This window comes from Ruditapes philippinarum, unplaced genomic scaffold (genome assembly GCF_026571515.1).
Source record: "Ruditapes philippinarum isolate M1 unplaced genomic scaffold, ASM2657151v2 ctg13925_1_1_1_1, whole genome shotgun sequence".
In the NCBI taxonomy this organism is placed as follows: Eukaryota; Metazoa; Mollusca; class Bivalvia; order Venerida; family Veneridae; genus Ruditapes; species Ruditapes philippinarum.
This window is the reverse complement of record NW_026866570.1, coordinates 22,599-42,769: the sequence shown is the minus strand read 5'-3', so window position 1 is coordinate 42,769 and position 20,171 is coordinate 22,599. Positions and strand designations below refer to the sequence as shown.

General features: G+C 30.1%; 1 protein-coding gene across 11 annotated transcripts in view; it reads right to left on the bottom strand.

Annotated features, from left to right (window-relative positions):
- Window positions 1-3,572: 3,572 nt before the first annotated feature.
- The window catches only part of LOC132732950 (fibropellin-1-like), a 35,390-nt gene continuing 18,791 nt past the window's right edge, over window positions 3,573-20,171 (bottom strand). For 3 of the 11 annotated variants that reach the window (XM_060719482.1, XM_060719477.1, XM_060719480.1), the window contains 12 exons: window positions 14,734-14,847; window positions 14,228-14,341; window positions 13,792-13,905; window positions 9,890-10,003; window positions 9,316-9,429; window positions 8,993-9,117; window positions 8,443-8,507; window positions 7,459-7,625; window positions 7,007-7,121; window positions 6,703-6,725; window positions 6,201-6,345; window positions 3,573-5,976 (listed from right to left, as the gene is read on the bottom strand). In XM_060719482.1, the coding sequence (XP_060575465.1) occupies window positions 5,847-5,976; window positions 6,201-6,345; window positions 6,703-6,725; window positions 7,007-7,121; window positions 7,459-7,625; window positions 8,443-8,507; window positions 8,993-9,117; window positions 9,316-9,429; window positions 9,890-10,003; window positions 13,792-13,905; window positions 14,228-14,341; window positions 14,734-14,847 (1,340 nt within the window). In that variant the 3' untranslated portion in view covers window positions 3,573-5,846. Of the gene's footprint in view, window positions 5,977-6,200; window positions 6,346-6,702; window positions 6,726-7,006; window positions 7,122-7,458; window positions 7,626-8,442; window positions 8,508-8,992; window positions 9,118-9,315; window positions 9,430-9,889; window positions 10,004-13,791; window positions 13,906-14,227; window positions 14,342-14,733; window positions 14,848-15,674; window positions 15,789-16,144; window positions 16,194-20,171 lie in introns of all 11 variants that reach the window. The other 8 variants (XM_060719483.1, XM_060719478.1, XM_060719487.1 and 5 more) reach the window with 7 other exon arrangements.

Here is a 20,171-nt window from a genome sequence, read left to right as displayed (position 1 = left end):
TTCTTCCTGTTTGACAAATAGTCGATGCATGGGTAGTTTTATGTTAATGTTGTTAAAACAAATTTTAAATTATATTGATATAAAAACGTTTGAATTATTACTTTCTTATTATTATGAACTTTGCGTTCATTGAACGCCGCCTTTCCTTATTGATCTTGTTTATCATATTTTCTGATTTTCGCACATCGATTTGCGTTGATTTTATTATATCTATATTGAGAAATGGAATAGCAGAAATTATATTAATATTAAATGTACTAATTATTTCCCGTAAATGAAGAAATGTACTTGTGAAAGCATGACACAATTATCTTTTCTCGTCTCTTGTATATGATAAAATAAAATGTTTTGCTGCTGTAAAGTTAATAAGGTATAACCCACTTTCTGTAATTATCAGACCTTTGTTCTAATATTAAAATGTTAAGGGTAAAATTCTGGAAAAAGATATATCCCTCGGAAGCGGATATTATAAGAAAATTGAAGACTCGCTTTAATTGAACTTGTTAGTGAGAGATAATGTGAAATTTAAATGTTTCACTGTTGCAACGTATCGTATATTCAATTCAATTTTATTGTAAATTCAAAACACTACAGCTAGATTATGTACATTTTAGAAAAATATTTTACAAAGGCAAAAAAGGAACATTGTGAGTGGCGTCGAAATTTTTCTTTAAAAGTAATAAGGTCATTATCCTATCTTTTGAGTTATCTGACCCTAGAATAAATTTTCGATTTGTAAGAATTACTTGATATTTTTCAATTACAGTCTTTCTACCTAATTATGAAACACAAACACTGTTAGTTTAATAAACACACACCTTATATAAGGTATTTGTTAAATTTAAGCTGTAAATTGATAAAAAGCACTATGTCGTTTACAATAACATTTTTTTTCAATACATGATAATTTATCTCTGTATACTTGCCTGCCGTGTATAACAACATACACTACATAATTTATAACATGAATTTATTAAGCATTCACAAAGGGGTATTTCTATATCTGCAATAAATTTTATCACATTGAAACATTTTTATTTCAAATAGCACAAAAACCGATTGAACCGGGTGATGCTCCCTGAATAGGTTTTAATTATGTCCCGTCCCGGACAAAGTTCAAAATGTAAAAATGAACAAAGGGCACTGCATTTCTACCCAATGAAATCTATCTACCTACAAAATTCATGTTGATATCTCTTATAGTATAAGGGTTATGTCACGGACAAAGTTCAAAGTATAAAAATGAACAAAGGGCAATTACTCCAAATTAAGGCTAGGCAGAGTAACGGTTCTTTTGCACTGCACTTTTACTCAATAATATCTATCTACCTCCAAAGTTTCATGTTGATGTATCTTATGGTTTTAGAGTTATGTCCCGGACAAAATTTAAAGTGTAAAAATAAACAAATGACAATTACTTCAAATTTAGGCAAGGCAGAGTTATGGTTCTTATGCACTGCCTTTCTACTTAATGAGATCTACAAAGTTTCATGTTGATATCTGTTATAGTTATCGAGTTATGTTCCAGACAACGAAATGAACGAATGGCATTAACTCCAAAATTAGGCAAACCAGCGTTATGTCCTTGGCAAGATAAACGGACGGACGGATGGACAAAGCAGCGACTATATGCTCACTCTTCGCTCAGCGTAAAAATCAATTAAACAAAATTCATATCTTTTTTCTGAACGAAATTCATCCCCTTTCCAAATTCATCCCACCTTTTTTGTTCCGCCAATTCTTTTATCTTTTAGGGTACATGGATTCTGTACCTTGGGTATATACGCCGCTTTTCATCGAATGGATCGAACGTGTCACATTAACGGTTTATCAAAATTATCATCTTAAATTAACATAACCAGTTTAAATGAGTAGTGCACACGTGAATATTTATCATTTATGTGTTCTACTTTCTATTTCAAGATGTAAAATGATAAGTCATATGACACATAGGGACATTCTATAAATATTTTTTTTGGAATTTACCATTAACGTTTTTTTTTAAAGTGAAGGACAGTCCTTTTATATTTTAAATAGGTCATATATTTTATCATACAAATTACCATCAATTATTTATTAATTACCTTTATTTTAGAGACTTTTCGAAACCTATTGTTTATTCATCTCAACTTAACAAAATGAGCAAAATGTCATTTTAAATGTTGAATTCTTCTCAGGTCTGTGCTCTGTTTACCACTTTCGTCAATGAACAGTCTCAATCAAACCTTGCCTAAAACAATTTTGAATTTGCTATAATGAGAGAGTATTAGAGATTCTTCTATCATTTTCTAAGTTTCACACCTTTATCATGCACTTCTAAGGGCGACGAAAAATGGTCCCTTACACATGCTGACTAGTTTGAGATTATTATTTTTGATGACTGCAAACCGTCCATATACATAATGCTTAAATCGTGTCTAGCTCACTTTATTTTAATTTTATGATTTTATGCCATGTCTTATTTTCTCCGCGTGCGAATGTGGACCAAAAGTTCATTATCTTTGGAAGGATATGCCTTTATCCTTGCCATTTATTGCACTAAATAATACATTACAAAACAGCTTGGCTCATATCCTGCTGTGACAATAACCTTTGAGTCATGAATGTCACACATTTTCTACTCTACTAGAACTCTACTGGTCGTGTTCATGTGAACGAAATATGTTATTTTTTGAAATCCCATCTGACATGTAGAAGTTATGAATCTGACAAAAACCCAAACTGCATATTAACTATGATTGGACCTTGACCTGGGTCTTACATAAATAACATTAAGCTATTGTATTCAATCCATTTATTCGTCATAAACAATTCTAATACAAATAATTTTTTTTTTATTCTGTATATATAACAAAGGTTACTAAAGTGAATATAAACATGTTAAAAAGGTATTTGAAAACAAAAGGAAACAGAACACTTCAGTAACTGTAAAATGAGTATTTTTAGCATCATATTTGAGCATAATATATCTTTAATAGAAATAATTATATATTGTATAATTATAATTCATATCTAAAAGCAATATTGCTATTTGCGTCTTCTTTGCAAGCGTTAAAGATCCTGCATGTTGTTATTAAGCATGTAACAACAATTAAGTGAAATATATATATTTATATAAGTAATCTCCAAACATCCAATAATATGTTTAATTTCTACTGCAAACATTTATTTGCATTATAAGTAATCTTTAAAATATATGCATTCATTTCTTATTGAAAAATTTGACTTCAAATAAATTTTTAATTACCTCCCTTTATTTACATGTAAATTCGGTAATATCTTTATAAATAATGCTTTTTTACAACTTACAATATTGATAAAATCTTTATTTGAGCATCATATTTATGATATAAAAAATCATAAAATTGAGTTACAGGATCTTTAAGAGACTGTACAAAACAATAAAAAATCAACAATATAATTATACTTGCTGTAATTTTCTTATGAGCAATCTCTTTGTATCATGGTTCTTATTTGCATATAATTAAAATGTAAACAGCGAAAAACAAATGATGAACATTTAAAATACAACACAGAAAAGGAAATAAATATAATGATGAACGTGTGTTACATAAACAAAAGCTGTCAGAGCGCTTGAATTTTAAAAGTGCTTGATTGAAAAACAAGTGATAGCCTTCAATAATAAAGACGAAGATTTTATTCGAAATACTATAGTCTCAGATATTTATATAGGGTCACTTCACAAAATCCATTCAAAATACTTGTCTGTGTTATGGGTCTTGGACAGTGATCTTATTATAGCACACTGGAAAATAATTTATTATTTCGAAATCATTGATTAGATTTCAAGTGAATACCTTCAGTTATTTTAAAAGATTAAGGATGCACAAAGTCATCACTAAGAATTAAGTTTACATAACCCCTTAATCTGATGACTACCAAAACAGAATTTGGTTTGAGGAAAGGGATCTCCAATAATGATCTCAAATATATTTAATAAGTATCTAGCGAATACCTCTAAGTTGATGGTTAACATTGAATGCAAAACTTTAACCATGATTTCTCTTAAATCACAAAGGGCCATTATTTAGTCAAAATGCATGTCAGAGTCATCTAATATGATAACGAAGGAATATGTAAATGCAGATCTAATTTGTATTTAAAATTGACATTTAACGCACAAGGCCATTATTTAGGCAAAACCCATGTAAAAATGATGGACTTCTGATATTGACTAGAAATTATGTTGTCAAAGACATGTATTAAAATTCATGTGGATATCTTAAATCGTTTTCTGAGATTGATGAACATGCAAAACTTTAACCAATAATTTTCTAAGTTTACAAATAGCCTGATTTATGAACTTTGGACAGCCACCTTCAAGTATGATCATGAAGAAATGTTAAAAAAGATCCAAGTGAATACCTTATTTTTGTTTTTGAGATTGATATTGCATGCAAAACTTTATGTTTATCTCGAAATCCATAATCGAGTCATGGGTCAAAGATTGATGAGTTTTATTACATGCTTTTCGGTGAATGATAAAAATATATTAGTGCAATAAAAACTATTAATTTCACTGTTATAAACAGTGAAATTATCAATTTGCTAATTTCACTGTTTTGAATGTTTGAGCCCGTTACGTTGTTTCAGTGAAATACAAACGTTCACAGTACTGGAAACTAGCTTAATGACGTGACGTCGTAAATGATGTCACATTGTATTATTATTTTGCGCCCTTTTCATTTAGTACTAGGTTTAAATCTTTTTAAACGTTTCTTTGCATATAATAAAAAGATTATTTGTTTAGTTTAATGTAAGATGGAAATATTTCACCTCGTGAACACCAAAAGTTCATATTTCATTCGTGGTGCTCACTCTGTAAAATATGTTCCGATCTTACACTGAACTAAACAAATATCCTCTATACAATGTAAAACAAGAAATAGCTTATAACTGTAAACCAGTGTAACAACGAGGCCCAGCCCATTATTCTTCTAATAATCAAACTAAATACATGTTAAAACAAACGAAATAAAACAGATAATGTACAATTGCAGGGTGAAACACAGTTACGTTACACTATATACACGTTTAATACACAGAATAAAAATATATGGATGATGTAAAGTAAAATCAAACTTGCTTTACGCTCGACAGAAAATAATATTTAGCAAAGACATTTGTAATACAATGTTATGATTTGTGTGAAACGATTATAATTTAAATGTAAACTTCAAACTTAATAGTAGTAGCAAAAAACAAAACAAAACATTTAAAAAACGATAATAATTTAATACGCCTCAATTTAAAATTGAACAGGTACACGAGTTTAAATTCTTCTATCAATTAACATTATTTTTAATTACTTACAGGTTTTTATTTTTACTCAAAGCTTTTTTCATTTATATTAATAATAATGATATATTTTTACATGAAATGCTAAATAGATATGAATAAGTATTTAAATCATTATGTTATATAACATTCCTTTAAATTCTATTCTATTCTATTCTATTCTTAAACGTTTTTTAGCTTACTTTCAATTTGTTTATTATATATTTGAACTATCTTTTCCTTTATACATTTTTCTTAGAAAGCAATATTCAATAACATAGCTTTTTATTGTAAGTATTAAAACGAACAACTGACAATCAAATCAAAATTTCAATTTTAATATACAACATGCGCACATACAACAAAAGCAAAATGTTAACACGTCGTTTTGTATGAAAATCCATAATAAATTCAGTATTCTTCACTGATTATTATACTGCATATAATGTTGTTGATTTCCCAGCTTACAAATTCCTTCGAGATATAAACGTAATTGTGACATTGTGAATGTTAATGTCTAGTAATGTCCATACTTGCAGGCAGGGTACTCAACAAGTATATCCACTTGATCTTCTGAAGTTGACGTCATGATCTGGGAAGTAACTGTCCGGTTTGAAAGTTCGGCCACTTAGTTGGTTTCCGTACGAACCAATGAACCAATGACCTGAACTCTTAAATCTGAAAAGTTGTAAATCAGCCATTTGACTTTGTTTAGATTTAGAAAATCGTGTTTTATTTGTATGATCATAATTGAAATATTCATTCGTATTGAAAAAAAAACGGAAGGAAATCTATCGTTTAGTAATCTTTATAGGTTTTTAAATAATTTGATTGTACAATTAAAGATATGTTTTATTGATTGTTATACAAATAAATATGCAAATATTAAAAGCGAGAATTACTCATTTATAATCTGATGATTGTTGCTGTTATACTCCAACTTGTCCTTGATTCGTATCTTACGAATCGTTAAGCAGGCAATTAGCATAATGATGATCGGCCCGACTATTGCACAAACAACAACAATGACCACAAACGTCAAACCAGCTGTAAATAAAAGAAATATGAAATGAAGCAAATATAAAGGTAAAAGACAAATGAAAGACTTTCGTATGATGAACAGTATTGACAGAGCTATGCAATGTTTTCCCATCTTTCTCATCAAATATTTGAAAAATATGGATAAAATGATAATATTTATTGTCAATAAAAAGCTAAGCATTAATGAAATCATTCATACGAAGCTAAAGATTTAACTTCGTTACAACATTATTTCATCCTAATCAATTATCATTTTTCTACAACATTTAAGATCTTAACTGATAAAACTATGATTCATACAATTATTGTTTTACAACAAACCGGGCAAGCTTTAGGAAGATTCATATTTGATCCATTACTTACATTCATCATATACTTCTTTAAACCTGCAATTAAATATCACCTGTTACAGTACACTTCCATTTGACAACTTAATAATTCAATAGATTTCAATTTTCTAGGCAATAAAAACAACCTGGTTTATTTTACTTCTCTAAATAATTTTTATGTTAAACACGTTTAATTTTATATCTTGCTTATCTTTCATCTTATTCATGATAAATGACAATAAAGTGATAACCATAGATAACAAGTCCATAAATTAGCAAAACTACAAGAAAAAAACCTAACGGCATTCAAGAAATCAAAACTGTTAATCTATACTTACACACAAGATGGCTGTCTGTTCACTACAGAGCAATGGTGATAAGGAGGGCACATTCCTTTGAGTGTTTCGTACATTTTACACACTGATTTATCATCTGATACTGAAGTGTTAGTAACTGAAAGATAAATTACATTCTTGTTAGAGTTAGTTACACTGGCAAAGATTACAACAATTACAATCATATTCATGGTACAACACTATATATTTTTAAATTCATTTGTAAATTAAATTTATCAAAGCAGATGAAAAAAACCTAGTATGCTTCTTATCTTTGCAACCTGAATCAAAATAAAGATTCGGTTATATTTTATCTGTTTGAAGACAAGCTAAAATAATCGCTTGGTTTAAGAGAATACTTATGATTATTTTCAACATATAATTAGACTCCATATAAATCAAGAAGGAAATATTCATAATATTTAATTTATAAAAAACAACTTGCAACCACTTACCTGTTACATCATTAAGTTTCAAGGACGTTGCTGAAACAGTTTCATTTAATACTTTTATGATTTCTCCTCCACTTAGCAGAGCTATATTGACCTCGGTTATCTTAGTTGAAGCAGCTGATGTATCGTTGGCATATATCAACTCATAATCAACCACCAAACTTCCTTTACTGAGAAATAAACAGTAATTTTATATACTTATACAGTAGTACTATAATTTATTTATTCAGATATCAGGTATCACAGGGTGTTTCCGGATAAAGTTAATGCTATAACTCCTGTACTATTTATCATTAATTTAAAGAACAAGAGCTCCGCTAAGGCGAAGCAACTTACGCTCGATGGGAATTTTAGAAGAAGGTATCAAGTTCAAGATAGATAGCTTAGCACAGTAAGGATGATGTTTCGTCAAATGTGAAATATATGCAAGAGAAGATAATTTAAGATACGTGTGTGCATAAAAAAGGGCATAACTGAGTTTATAATGAATTGATTGCAGATAAAATCAAAATCATAATATAACAAAACATAATATGCATGCCAAATACAAATACAAACATTGATGTCCTTCAAAAATTATTCTAATGAAATCAATAATTTCGGGAAAAATTATCTTAAAAAGGGGGGATAATTCTAAAAAATATTTTTAGTGTAGCATGAAATAAACATAACCAGTGTTTTGATTTAACATTCTTTCATGCCAAATAAAAACACAATCACGAAATTTCTTCAGAAAAATTATCCTGCGGAAACCAATAATTTCGCAGAATATTTGCTTAAAAAGGGACATATATAGTCAGTTGCTTGCTGCGAAATTCAAACTTAATCTTTTTTTTTCATAAAGTATACTTACATGCTAAGTATAAACATAATCGTTGAAATTCTTTAAGAGTTATCATATCTATGGACGGACAGACGGAAAGACAACGCCTTAGCACAATAAAAACAACAATTACCAGAAACGGATCATTATATTATATAAATTACCTTATGCTTTTAATTACTAAATCTTTCAATGTTTCTCCCATATAATCTTTGTATAGTGTCATCAGCTGAAATAAACAAATCAACGATTTATAAAAACGCAATAGTATACAACAACAGCAAAAAGAAAATAAAAACAACATTTGCACAATAAAAATAATAAAAAAAAAACATTCCAGTACATATACGCTACATAAATAAATGTTTAAAAGTATAAAAGATTTGTTGATAATTTGAGATAATAACAATATCTGCTTAAAACACAGGAAGCAGATGTGACATCAAACAACACGAAAACAAATGATTATTATGTTATTTCAATGAATGTTAAAAGAATACCTATACAAGTTTAGCAATGCAAATAATGGGAAATGCACGTCAAACTGGTTTACTACTTTGAGTTTAACATTATGTTCAAAACCTCACTGCAACCGCCAAGACAAAGAAGTAAGGCTCTTGTTTTTGTAAAGAATTGTTTAAAAAATGTTTTTGTGGTGTTGAAAAATACTTTAATTATAAAAAGTTGCAAAATACGAACTTTTAGTATAATTACCTGATTTTTTACATCATCTTTTAATTTTGGATCTGTAACATTGAAACTTGACTGGACTGGAAATATCATGGTGACAGAAGCTCGTGCCAATTTCTGATTAGGGGACTTGGTTGTTGTCTTGATTTCTTAACAATAAAAGTGCATAATAATAAAAACTATTATGAACTTAACTATAGCTACTTCGAAGTTAATAGTAGTCACCTAATTCGTAGTCATAAACGATTGTTTCATTTGTTAAAAAAGCTATGAAAAGAAATATTGTTAAAGTGACATGGCAGTAAATTATGTTGTTCTGATTATATAATTAGAAAAAGCTGTCTCACCATTATCACAATCGGTTCCGTCATATCCATCAACACATGTACATTTATAGTCATTTACAAGATCCTTACACGTAGCACCATTTTTACATGGGTTCGGTGAACAATCATTTACATCTAAAAAAATCAAAATCATAGTTTTATTATTTTTAGGAATATAAACATCCAAAATAAAATAATAATTTCAAAAAATTCAAACAATAAAGACGAGTTTTGTGAGAATCGTGTTAAACGGGAGAAGACAAATTTCATTTCATATTGATATGTGATAAATGTATGAGTTATTCTAATCATATATAAATAAACATTTAAATAAGTGCATCTTCTCGATTCAGCAGATGGATATATCTAGACATATTTAGCAAGATTTGTTGGTTGTGCTAACAATAAATTCACTACAATCTTCCATTTAATCCGGGGACACATTCGTATAATATATACATGTATTAAAATATTAACTTAATATCCATTTTTATCCAATTTTATAGTCATGTGTAACATAAAATATCCGGATAAGAATATGATAATAATATAATTTTACTTCTAATATATTCTTATTAATTTCTGGCAAACTTACTAATATCACAGTTCTTTCCGTTATATCCATCAGCACATGTACATTTATAGTCATTAACAAGATCCTCACAGGTACCACCATTTTTACATGGGTCAGGTGAACACTCATTTATATCTGTTAAGGTATACAGTTTAATAAAATTAGTGTTACAAGAGTTTAAATGGACTTTACTGTTTTGCACATCTGCCTATTTTTTAACGTTTTTTTCCAATAGATATTTATTTAACTTTAATATTTTTGTTGTAGAAAATTAGATATAGAGATTCAAAACAAAAACATATGACATTTTCTACGAATGTTCACAATATTCTGATCGTGTATCAAAATAAGAAGTGTAAACTATTTTTGCAGTTTATGCCATCAAACCCAGCAACACATGTACATTCGTATCTATTAACAAGATCCTTACATGTTCCACCATTTTTTACAGGGGTTGCTCGAGCATTCATTAATATCTGAATAGGGGTTTTTATTCGAATATAAAAGTCAAAAATTTGATTTATTTTTGCAAAAGACGATAGAATAAACTTTTAACTCCTTTTATGAGGTTTATATTTTTGTTTTACAGTACAAAATTCCACGAAAAAATTTCCGTCGGTTGGATATAGAAACCGTCCAAAAAAACAATTTTTGTTTCAACAAAGTAAAATCCCCCAATTTCAAAATTATCTTTTGGCTTTTAATTTTTTAATTGATTTTTAAACCGAGTCTATTTTGAGAAAGATAGCTTTTTGATTCGTTTTTTTTTTCAATTTTTTTTTCCCAAATTTTTTTAATAAAAATTTTTAAACTTTTTTTTAAAAATTTTTTTTTTTTCCAATTTACAGATCACTAAGAGTTAAAAACTTAAGGTTTTAGTTCCTTTTTTTTTTAGCAAGAATTTCTCAGTTTTGTTTTCAAATATTTTGCAGGCACAGTTACTACTTTTGTCATAATTTAGCACATTATTTAGAGTTACACGATATCATTAAAAATATGACTTTTTATATTTTTCTTGTCCTTCGGGATCATTGATTCTATCACATTTAAGTGTTGAAAATTAGTTTATACAAATTTATTTTAGTTCGATTGTGTTGGAGGCTATAAGCTTATTGAAACACTCTCGAAACACTTGTATTTTTCTTGTCCTTCGGGATCATTGATTCTATCACATTTACAATTTGAAAATTGAGAAACGCTCAAGCTGGTGAGTACTCCGGTGCTAGGGAAATTGAGGGATGTTGAACTTTTTAATATCCGTCATGTGCAGACTCAAACCGAGTCTGCAATTTTCCAGTAATTTTGCTGTTTTTAATGCTTTCGATGGATTTTTTTCGAAATATTAATCAGATATTTAAGTGTAAAACAAACAGACGTGTAATAAGTGTAATCATACTATTTTAACATTCCTTTTTGTCTTATTCAGGAGGACATTGAAATTTTTGACTCATTTACAGGCTTTAGAATGGAATACAAATGCCGAAAACAGGATAAAAAACTGAGCTCTCTGTTAGCCTATCTAGGGCTTTCTTTTGCACGATCACAACAATTGAAAATTTACCAAATAAATAATTTTATTTTGATCATACAATCAAACAGTAATTTCAGTCTCCGTGAGCATTCTAGCATCGGTCCGCCTAGTCTCTATACCTTTGCTAGCTCAATGTTTGTACATTTTTGTAATCTCATATTGAAATCAGTGATACTTTGGACGAATTATTCCAAATATAACGCATGGGAAATACATCACTTAGTTAAAACAGGTCAAAGGTAAAAAGATCGTCACCTGCTGTGATGAGGTAATGTAATAAAAAATCCTTAGTTGCTATGAACCAATATCATGAATTAAAGAAATTCATTTCTGTACCATTCAGACATATTAAAAATAATACAAACTATTTGGGACATAATTTGATTTAATATGACAAACAATTTTCCCGTCTTTCAATTGACGATCAACATAAAGTGACATTGACCTCGAGTCTAAATGATATTGACTTAAACCAACTTCTTAATAAAGCGATGCTACGTCACATGTATTATGGTTACGTCAGATCTTAGGAAACGTTGATGGAGCATTATATGAGAAAAGTCTCCTAGACTTTCCAAACTACTCAAGTGGAGAGACATACCAAGATGTCAACATCAGCGAAGGACTTACTCCTGAACAGAGGAAGCAAGACCTATCAATATTAACAGTTTAGCGAAGCACTTTCAGAGCGAACAGGAACAACTCCACTTATAGAGCACCACGTTGAATTAACAGACAAGAATCCTGTAAGAGTGAAGCAGTATCCTATACCATATGCTAAGAGACAAGATGTAAAAAAACGAAATACAAGACATGCTAAAGGCTAATGTGATTGAACTATCTGTGTCACAATACAATGCATCAATAGTCATAGTCAAGAAGAAAGATGGAAGTAAAAGGTTTTGTATTGATTTTAGAAGACTGAATACTGTCACCAAATTTGACACCGAACCATTTGCAAGCGTTGATTACATCATGGCAAAGCTGAAAAATGCTAAGTTATTTACCAAGATCGACTTGTGCAATGGTTATTGGCAAATCCAAGTTGCCGAAAAATGTCGCAGATTTACAGAATTTGCAACGGATAGAGGGAATTATTAATATAGGAAAATGCCTTTCGGCATTGTTAACTTTGGGACCACATTCAACAGAATGATGCAGAATGTATTGTCAGGATGTGATTATGTTGACAACTGTGTTGACAAAATGATAGGGCAGACAACAACCTAGACGGAACATATGACAATGTTGCGGGTGCTCTTCCGAAGACTGGCATAAAGAGAGCTTACCATAAAACCATCGAAGTGTAATATAGGATATAACAACATTGGCTTTACAGGACATATGGTGGGAAATGGCATTGTTCAAATGGAAAGGTAAAAGCTTACAAGAATCAAAGAAGTAGAAGTGCCAAAGACTAAAAGACAAGTTAGAGCGTTCTTAGGACTTGCCTGGTCTTACAGGAGATTTATAATATCGTTTGCTGAGATTGCGGCACAACTAAAGACTTAACGACGAAAGGCCTACCGACAATATAGATGGGAGATAAAGTCAAAACAGCTGCAGCATGTCTTTAAACCCAGCGCAGCAAGTTGAAGGAGTGCACAATATTTTTTAAAAACGAGGGGAATGTTTCAAAACAAAAAAAACTTCTTAACTAATAACTAAAATTCCCAATACTTTATGAAAGAATCAAGTTACCGCTCATTTCAATAAAAATCTCATAAGTTATAAAACAAATTAAATCTAAAGTACCGACAATACCTTTGAAAATTTTTACCTCTTTTTCTTTCCTTAAACATCCAGATGTATCAATTCAAAAGACACGACAATGAGTAGATATATTTGATGAAATTTTTGACATATATATCTTTAAAAAGAGTTATTTTCTATATGCTAAACAGAAAAAAAACGTTTTCTCACCAATGTCACAGTTAGGTCCGCTATACCCAGCAAACGCATGTACATTCGTATTTGTTTACAAGATCTTTACATGCACCGCCATTTTTACACGGGTCACTCAAGCATTCGTTTATATCTGTTTAAAATAAAGGAGATAGCTGTGTATCAATGTGATATTAATAAAGTTTCATAAAGAACAATGTGAAATAATGCGTCATTTCCTAATGAAATAAGTGCAGTTTATGTTAATTTTGTTAACTCTGATATAATATTGTCTCCTGTTTCATACCGTAATGTTATGACATAATAAATAAATTTGTCTTGGGCGCTAATGAAACAATAACAAAGAAGGATAAGGATAACAAAAATGATCGGAAGTCTCCATTCAATTACCTCAATCAATTTGCTGTACTATTCCAATAACACGATAAAGGGTATTTTTTATATTAGTTATGCAATTATAAAGACAGATTAAAAAGCGTTTTCTCACCAATGTTACAGTTAGGTCCGTTATACCCAGCAACGCATGTACATTCGTATTTGTTTACAAGATCTTTACATGTACTTCCATGTTTGCACGGGTTACTCAAGCATTCATTTATATCTGTTTCAAATGATTTGCAATATTTTGAAATTGTGGAAAAATGTGATTTCATTTTACTTTTTACTGCCTATTGATACGATATTACTCATTGATAAGATAGTCAAGATTGATCTATTTTCATGAACAACATAAACTATTAATTTTGCGATGAAAGTGTGTCTAATAATTTATAAGACGATATATAGTATTTCAGTAATATTGACAGCAACAAAAATTAAAAAATAAGAGATAGAACAATTTCTTTGTTTTTTACTTTACTTCAGAATAAAATTTGTCAAAAATATAAAGGTAAATATGACAAGTAAATTAAATATATGCATACCATTTTCACAGTTCATTCCGTCATATCCAGCAACACATGTACATTCATATTCGTTTACAAGATCCTTACATATTCCACCATTCTTGCAAGGATTGCTCGAGCATTCATTGATATCTGTTTAAAATAAAGGATATAGTAATGTCTAGAAAGATGTCACAATAATAACAAATCTCCAGTTTTTATCAGAAATAAAAGAATTAAAGAGTCGTTTCATATTTGGGGAAGAACAGGTTAATGTTTGTTACATTAACTGTAGTAACAACGAAACATTAGATGTTATACTGATAATGATATAATGTAATATGAGTATATCTATTTCCCCATGAAACAATAGCAAATGTGTCAGGAAAGGAAAACATTCGTACATTAAATCAGAAATCTTATGTAGACATTTAAAAGACACGCCACCGGGTAGATATATTGATGTTATTTATGTAAGAAATGCAGTTATATTTATCTTTGGGAGAGTTATATTCAATGTGCTTAACAAATATTGCTTTTCTTACCAGTGTCACAGTTAGGTCCGCTATACCCAGCAACACATGTACATTCGTATTTGTTTACAAGATCTTTACATGCAGCGCCATTTTTACACGGGTTACTCAAGCATTCGTTTACATCTGTTTAAGATAAAAGAGATAGCTGTGTAACAATGTGATATTAATCTAGTTTCATCAAGATCAATGTGAAATAATGCGTCATTTCCTAATGACATAAGTGCAGATTTATGTTTTTGTTGTTAACTGTTATAAAATATTGTCTTCTGTTTCATACCGTAATATTATGACATTATAAAGAAAAAATTACTTTGCGGGGTAATATTTAAAATGCCTGAGTAAGGAAAAAATCTTATTTATTTTACTTTGTTTTTTTGCACTTCTAATTGATTTAGAAGTTTAAAAAGTGATCTATTTTTTTAACAAAAATAACCCTTTTCCATTTTATTTTCCCTCATAATCCCGCAACCCCATGTACATTCATAAATTTTTTAACCCAAAATCCCCTTTCATATTCCACCTTCTTGGGAAGGATTTTTCCCCCAGCATTCCTTTATATCTGTTTTAAAATAAAGGAAAATAGTAAAGTCTTTGAAAAAAAGTTTAACAATAATTTAAAAAATCTCCCCGTTTTTTAAACAAAAAACTTTTTAAAAACTGGGGGAAAAACTGGTTAATTTGTTATATTAAAATGAGTAACAAAAAAAATCAATATGTTATATTGATAAATGCTATGATGTTATATCATGAGCATATCTATTTCCCCATAAAACAATAGCAAGTTTGTAAGAAAAGGAGGACATACGTACATAAAATCAGAAATCCTATGTAGACATTTAAAAGGTACGCCACCGGGTAGATACATTGATGTTATTTATGTAAGAAATGTAGAAATATTTTATCTTCGGAAAAAGTTATATTCAATATGCTCTACAAATAATTTTACTTACCAATGTCACAGTTAGGGCCGTTGTACCCAGCAACGCATGTACATTCGTATTTGTTAACAAGATCTTTACACGCACCACCATTTTTGCACGGGTTACTTGAGCATTCGTTTATATCTGTATAAGATAAAGGAGTAAGCTGTGTATCAATGTAATATTAATATAGTTTCAAAAAGTGAAATGATACGCATATTCCTATTTAAAGAAGTGCAGGTTGATTCTTATTTTCTAAACTGTGATAACTTGTGTCTCCTACTTCATGCCATAATGTTATGGCATTGTAAAACAACGTGCCTTTAACGCTAATGAGACAATTATAGAAATGTTCAAAAAATCATTAAATTACCTCAATCTATTTGCTGTACTTTTTGAGTGACACGATTTTAGGTATATCATTTGATATCAGTCATGTAATAAATGCAATTTTTAGAAACAGAAAGATTTTATACACTTAATAAAAAGCGTTTCCTCACCAATGTCACAGTTAGGTCCGTTATACCCAGCAACACATGTACATTCGTAATTTGTTTACAAAGATTCTTTAACATGTACTATCATGTTTTGCACGGGTTTACTCAAGCATTCATTTATATCAGTTTTCAAATGATTTGCAATATTTTTGAAAATTTGGAAAAATGTGATTTCATTTTACTTTTTACTGCCTATTGATACGATATTACTCATTGATAAGATAGTCAAGATTGATCTATTTTCATGAACAACATAAACTCGTTGACATCTGTTTCAAACGGTTAAAGAAATGTAGAATATTATAAAACTCAGAATTCAACTGACGAAACAAGAGCCGGTTGAACCTTGTGATGCTCCCCGAATAGGTTTTTAACACAGAAAAGTATACCTTTAGTAGTTTAAGAGTTACGTCCCGGACAAAGTTCAAAATGCAATAATTCCAAAGTTAGGCTACTACTCAATGAGATCTATCTACCGACTAAGTTTCTTGTTGATACCTCTAGTAGTTTCACAGCAATGTCCCGGACAAAGTTCAAAGTAAAGAAATATACAAAGGGCAAAAACTCCAAAATAAGGCAAGGTAGAGTTATGGCGCTTTTGCACTGTACATCTACACAATGAGATATGTCAACCTACAAAGTGTCTTTTTCATATCTTTTATACTTTTAGAGCTATGTCCTGGACAATGTTCAAAGTTTAAAAATGAACAAAGGGCAATAACTAAACAATTAAGCAAGACAGAGATACGTATCCCCTTCCCCTGTGCGTAGTAACTACTTAAAATTTTTGCACAGCAAAGCGTCCCGCCCTTTGTTTTAAAAACTGTTTAATTTAAAAAAAATACAATTTTAGTTAAAAAAAAATATGCACTTCATTCCCATTTTTCTTTTTTAAATTTTTAAACTTTTATTTTTTCAGAATTAGACAAAAATTTTTCAAAAAAAGGGATGCGGGAACAATACCCCTTAACTTTTCTTTAAAGAAAGGGGGAAAAAACCCACCTATTTCACCCGTTTTTACCCTCAAACCCTCAAAACAATGGCAAAAACCTCCCCTTTTCTTTTTTTCCCCACGGCCTTTATTCTCACACGGGTTACTCAGACATTCATTGATATCTGCAATATATAAAATGTGTGAGTTGTTCATTTATATAACATTTGTAATTATTGCAATAAACAATTACGTTGTCACGGACGACTGATAAAGAATTATAATAATACACATTTTTAAACTAACTAAAACAAAGGTAGCATTATTGTTAATCAGAATAGAAATGGACATGTTTCCTTATTTGAAACACTGAAAAATAACCACCACGTACTTGTTGAGCAATTAACACCAAAGAAGCCAGCCACACATGTACACGTGTATCCGTTTACACGATCTTGACAGCTACCATCATTTTTACAGGGATTCGGTATACATTCGTTTATATCTAAATGTTTTAAAAATAATTTTCAAAATAACATTCAATTATTTTCTAAAGTTATGGTTAACATCATACTACAAATTCAATGTATTCTTCTCGTTATACTTATACAAGTGAATACCAGGCAAACAAATGTTCGTGTAATATACGACTTAGATTTTTTTGTCTTTGTGAACAAAGGGCACATATGTGTTTTACAATGTCATTATAAACTAAAGTGGATAACATTTTTGATGTTCTGTACATAGTCAAAAGTACATGGACACTATTGACAAACACTATTAATTGAATGACATTTTCTGTATTCACTGTGTAAACCGATCATACTAAACAAATACTGGTGGAAAATTAACTTACTTATTTCACATTCTGTTCCTTCAAAACCAGGAGAGCAACTGCATGTAAACATGTTGATCCCGTCCCTACATTCTCCGTTATTTTTACACGGGTTTGGTGAACATTCGTTAATATCTAGAATATTTATAACATATTTTGATAATAATCTATATGTACGAAGTATTCCTTGACTTGTTTTCTTATTTCGCATTTCTAAATATATGCTTGGTCTGATGATTTTAAAGTGACGCTGATACCGTTAAGGTCATAGGGCATTTTTTTCAGGTACCCTGGTGCATCATTTCAGTTTTCCGTATGTTAAGTGAAAACTTCCTCAAATAAAATAATCAAAGAAAAGTCCCTAACGGAAAAGAACCCACAGCTGTGTAGGACAAATGATTTAAGTCGGCAACCTTAACAATGTGACATTGAGGCATCTAAAACACATAAGATTTACATGTGTTTGTCCATCTTACAAATTAATCTTATTATTATATTTTATGCAAATCGCGGTACAATGGTCAAGTGATCACGGGTTCAAATCCTATCAAGGACATTGCTAATTTCCGTGAGCAAACAAATTACACTTTATTGCTTAACTTATTACACTCAGGTTAAAATAGGCAGGGTTATTTCTTAGCGCCAGAATGTGGGGTATAGGCGGAATGGCTGACTTCCTGTGGGTATCGAAACGAAAAGCTGTAAAGCCAGTATATGAAACATAGACTATGAAAGGCATTTTACTTTTCTATTACTTATAACAGTCGTGCAAATCTTTATAGAATACCGTCCACGCCCCTTGCATATGCTTAAGCAGAATTCAACATTAAGACCTGAAAATGATGCAATTTTGAATTTAGAAACATCCGCAGGTGTGTTATCATGGAACATTCAATGCAACACTTTCGTTTCCTTTAGAAGCGGCGTATGGTTCATAAGTAAAAGAAAGCGTTGGGCGGAACTAAGCAAAATGGAATTTTGAAAGGAGATCAGAGGTTATGAAGCCTGCATGTCACATATTAGACGTCAAAAGACAAATTTAAAAAGCAGTCAAATTATCCTTAGAGTGATAATACAATATTCAAGTAAGAATACCGGAACTACCAAGTTGATTAAGGTCAAACCTTTTCAAGCAATGTTACAAAGCAATTGTAAAAACAGAACAAAAACATGTACATCGTTTCTTTGCTAAATTAAACCTTCAATTGTAATTTTCAAGAAACTTATTTTTGAATTCACTTCTATATACTTTGAATGATATAACACTATAGAAGTTCGAAGAAAAGGTAACCTTTCTCTAGATTGCTGACAATAATGCAATGAATGGCATTGCAAGTAGCTATAAAAATTGATAATCTCCGAGCTGTTACATAAGATGTAACACAGCCACATCGTGCCATGACTGTCATTCAGATACAATTCTTACATAATCTCACGAAGTGAAATATTACTAAACGAACCGATAATAGAACACAAACTAAATCATATTGTTACACTCCATCTCACCATTGCCACAGTCACTTCCATCATATCCAACGACACATGTACATTCATATCCATTGAGAAGATCTTTACATGTACCACCGTTCTTGCAGGGATTGGAGTAACACTCGTCTACATCTGTTTGAAAATAATAAAAAAATCATGCTTTTTTCTTAGTTTAAACACTTTCCGAATTCACACAAATACAATCAAATATGATAACACAAATCAAAACATGCATTCAATAGAAAATAATTGAAACAAAGACAAGGTTCAAATATTCCATCTTCTTTTCCGCACTTACCTTGAATAAGCAATATGCAACATTTCAGTATGATACATTAAAGATATGGACAAACATTGAAATATAGTTAAATACTTAATTATATTGTTATATCAAGTGTAATAAGAATATTTATGAACAAAACTCACTGTTTTCACAATGAGTGCCATCATATCCTTGATCACATATACATTCATATCCATTGATAAGATCTTTACACATTCCACCATTGCTACACGGATTTGATGAGCATTCGTTGATATCTGTACAATTATTAAAAAAGACCATACAACATTTATTTGTATTGAAATTGATAGATAGATGTTTATTTTTCCTCATTTACAAAATACGTACACGCATTTCAATGCAATGCCACCGGTGAATATCAAATGTGCATAACATGTTGTTTGATTAATTTTGCTTTCTTAATAATTTTTTATAGCAAAAACATTTAAAGTAAAAAATTCTAAAACGCTGGTTGAAGATATTATGCTCAAAT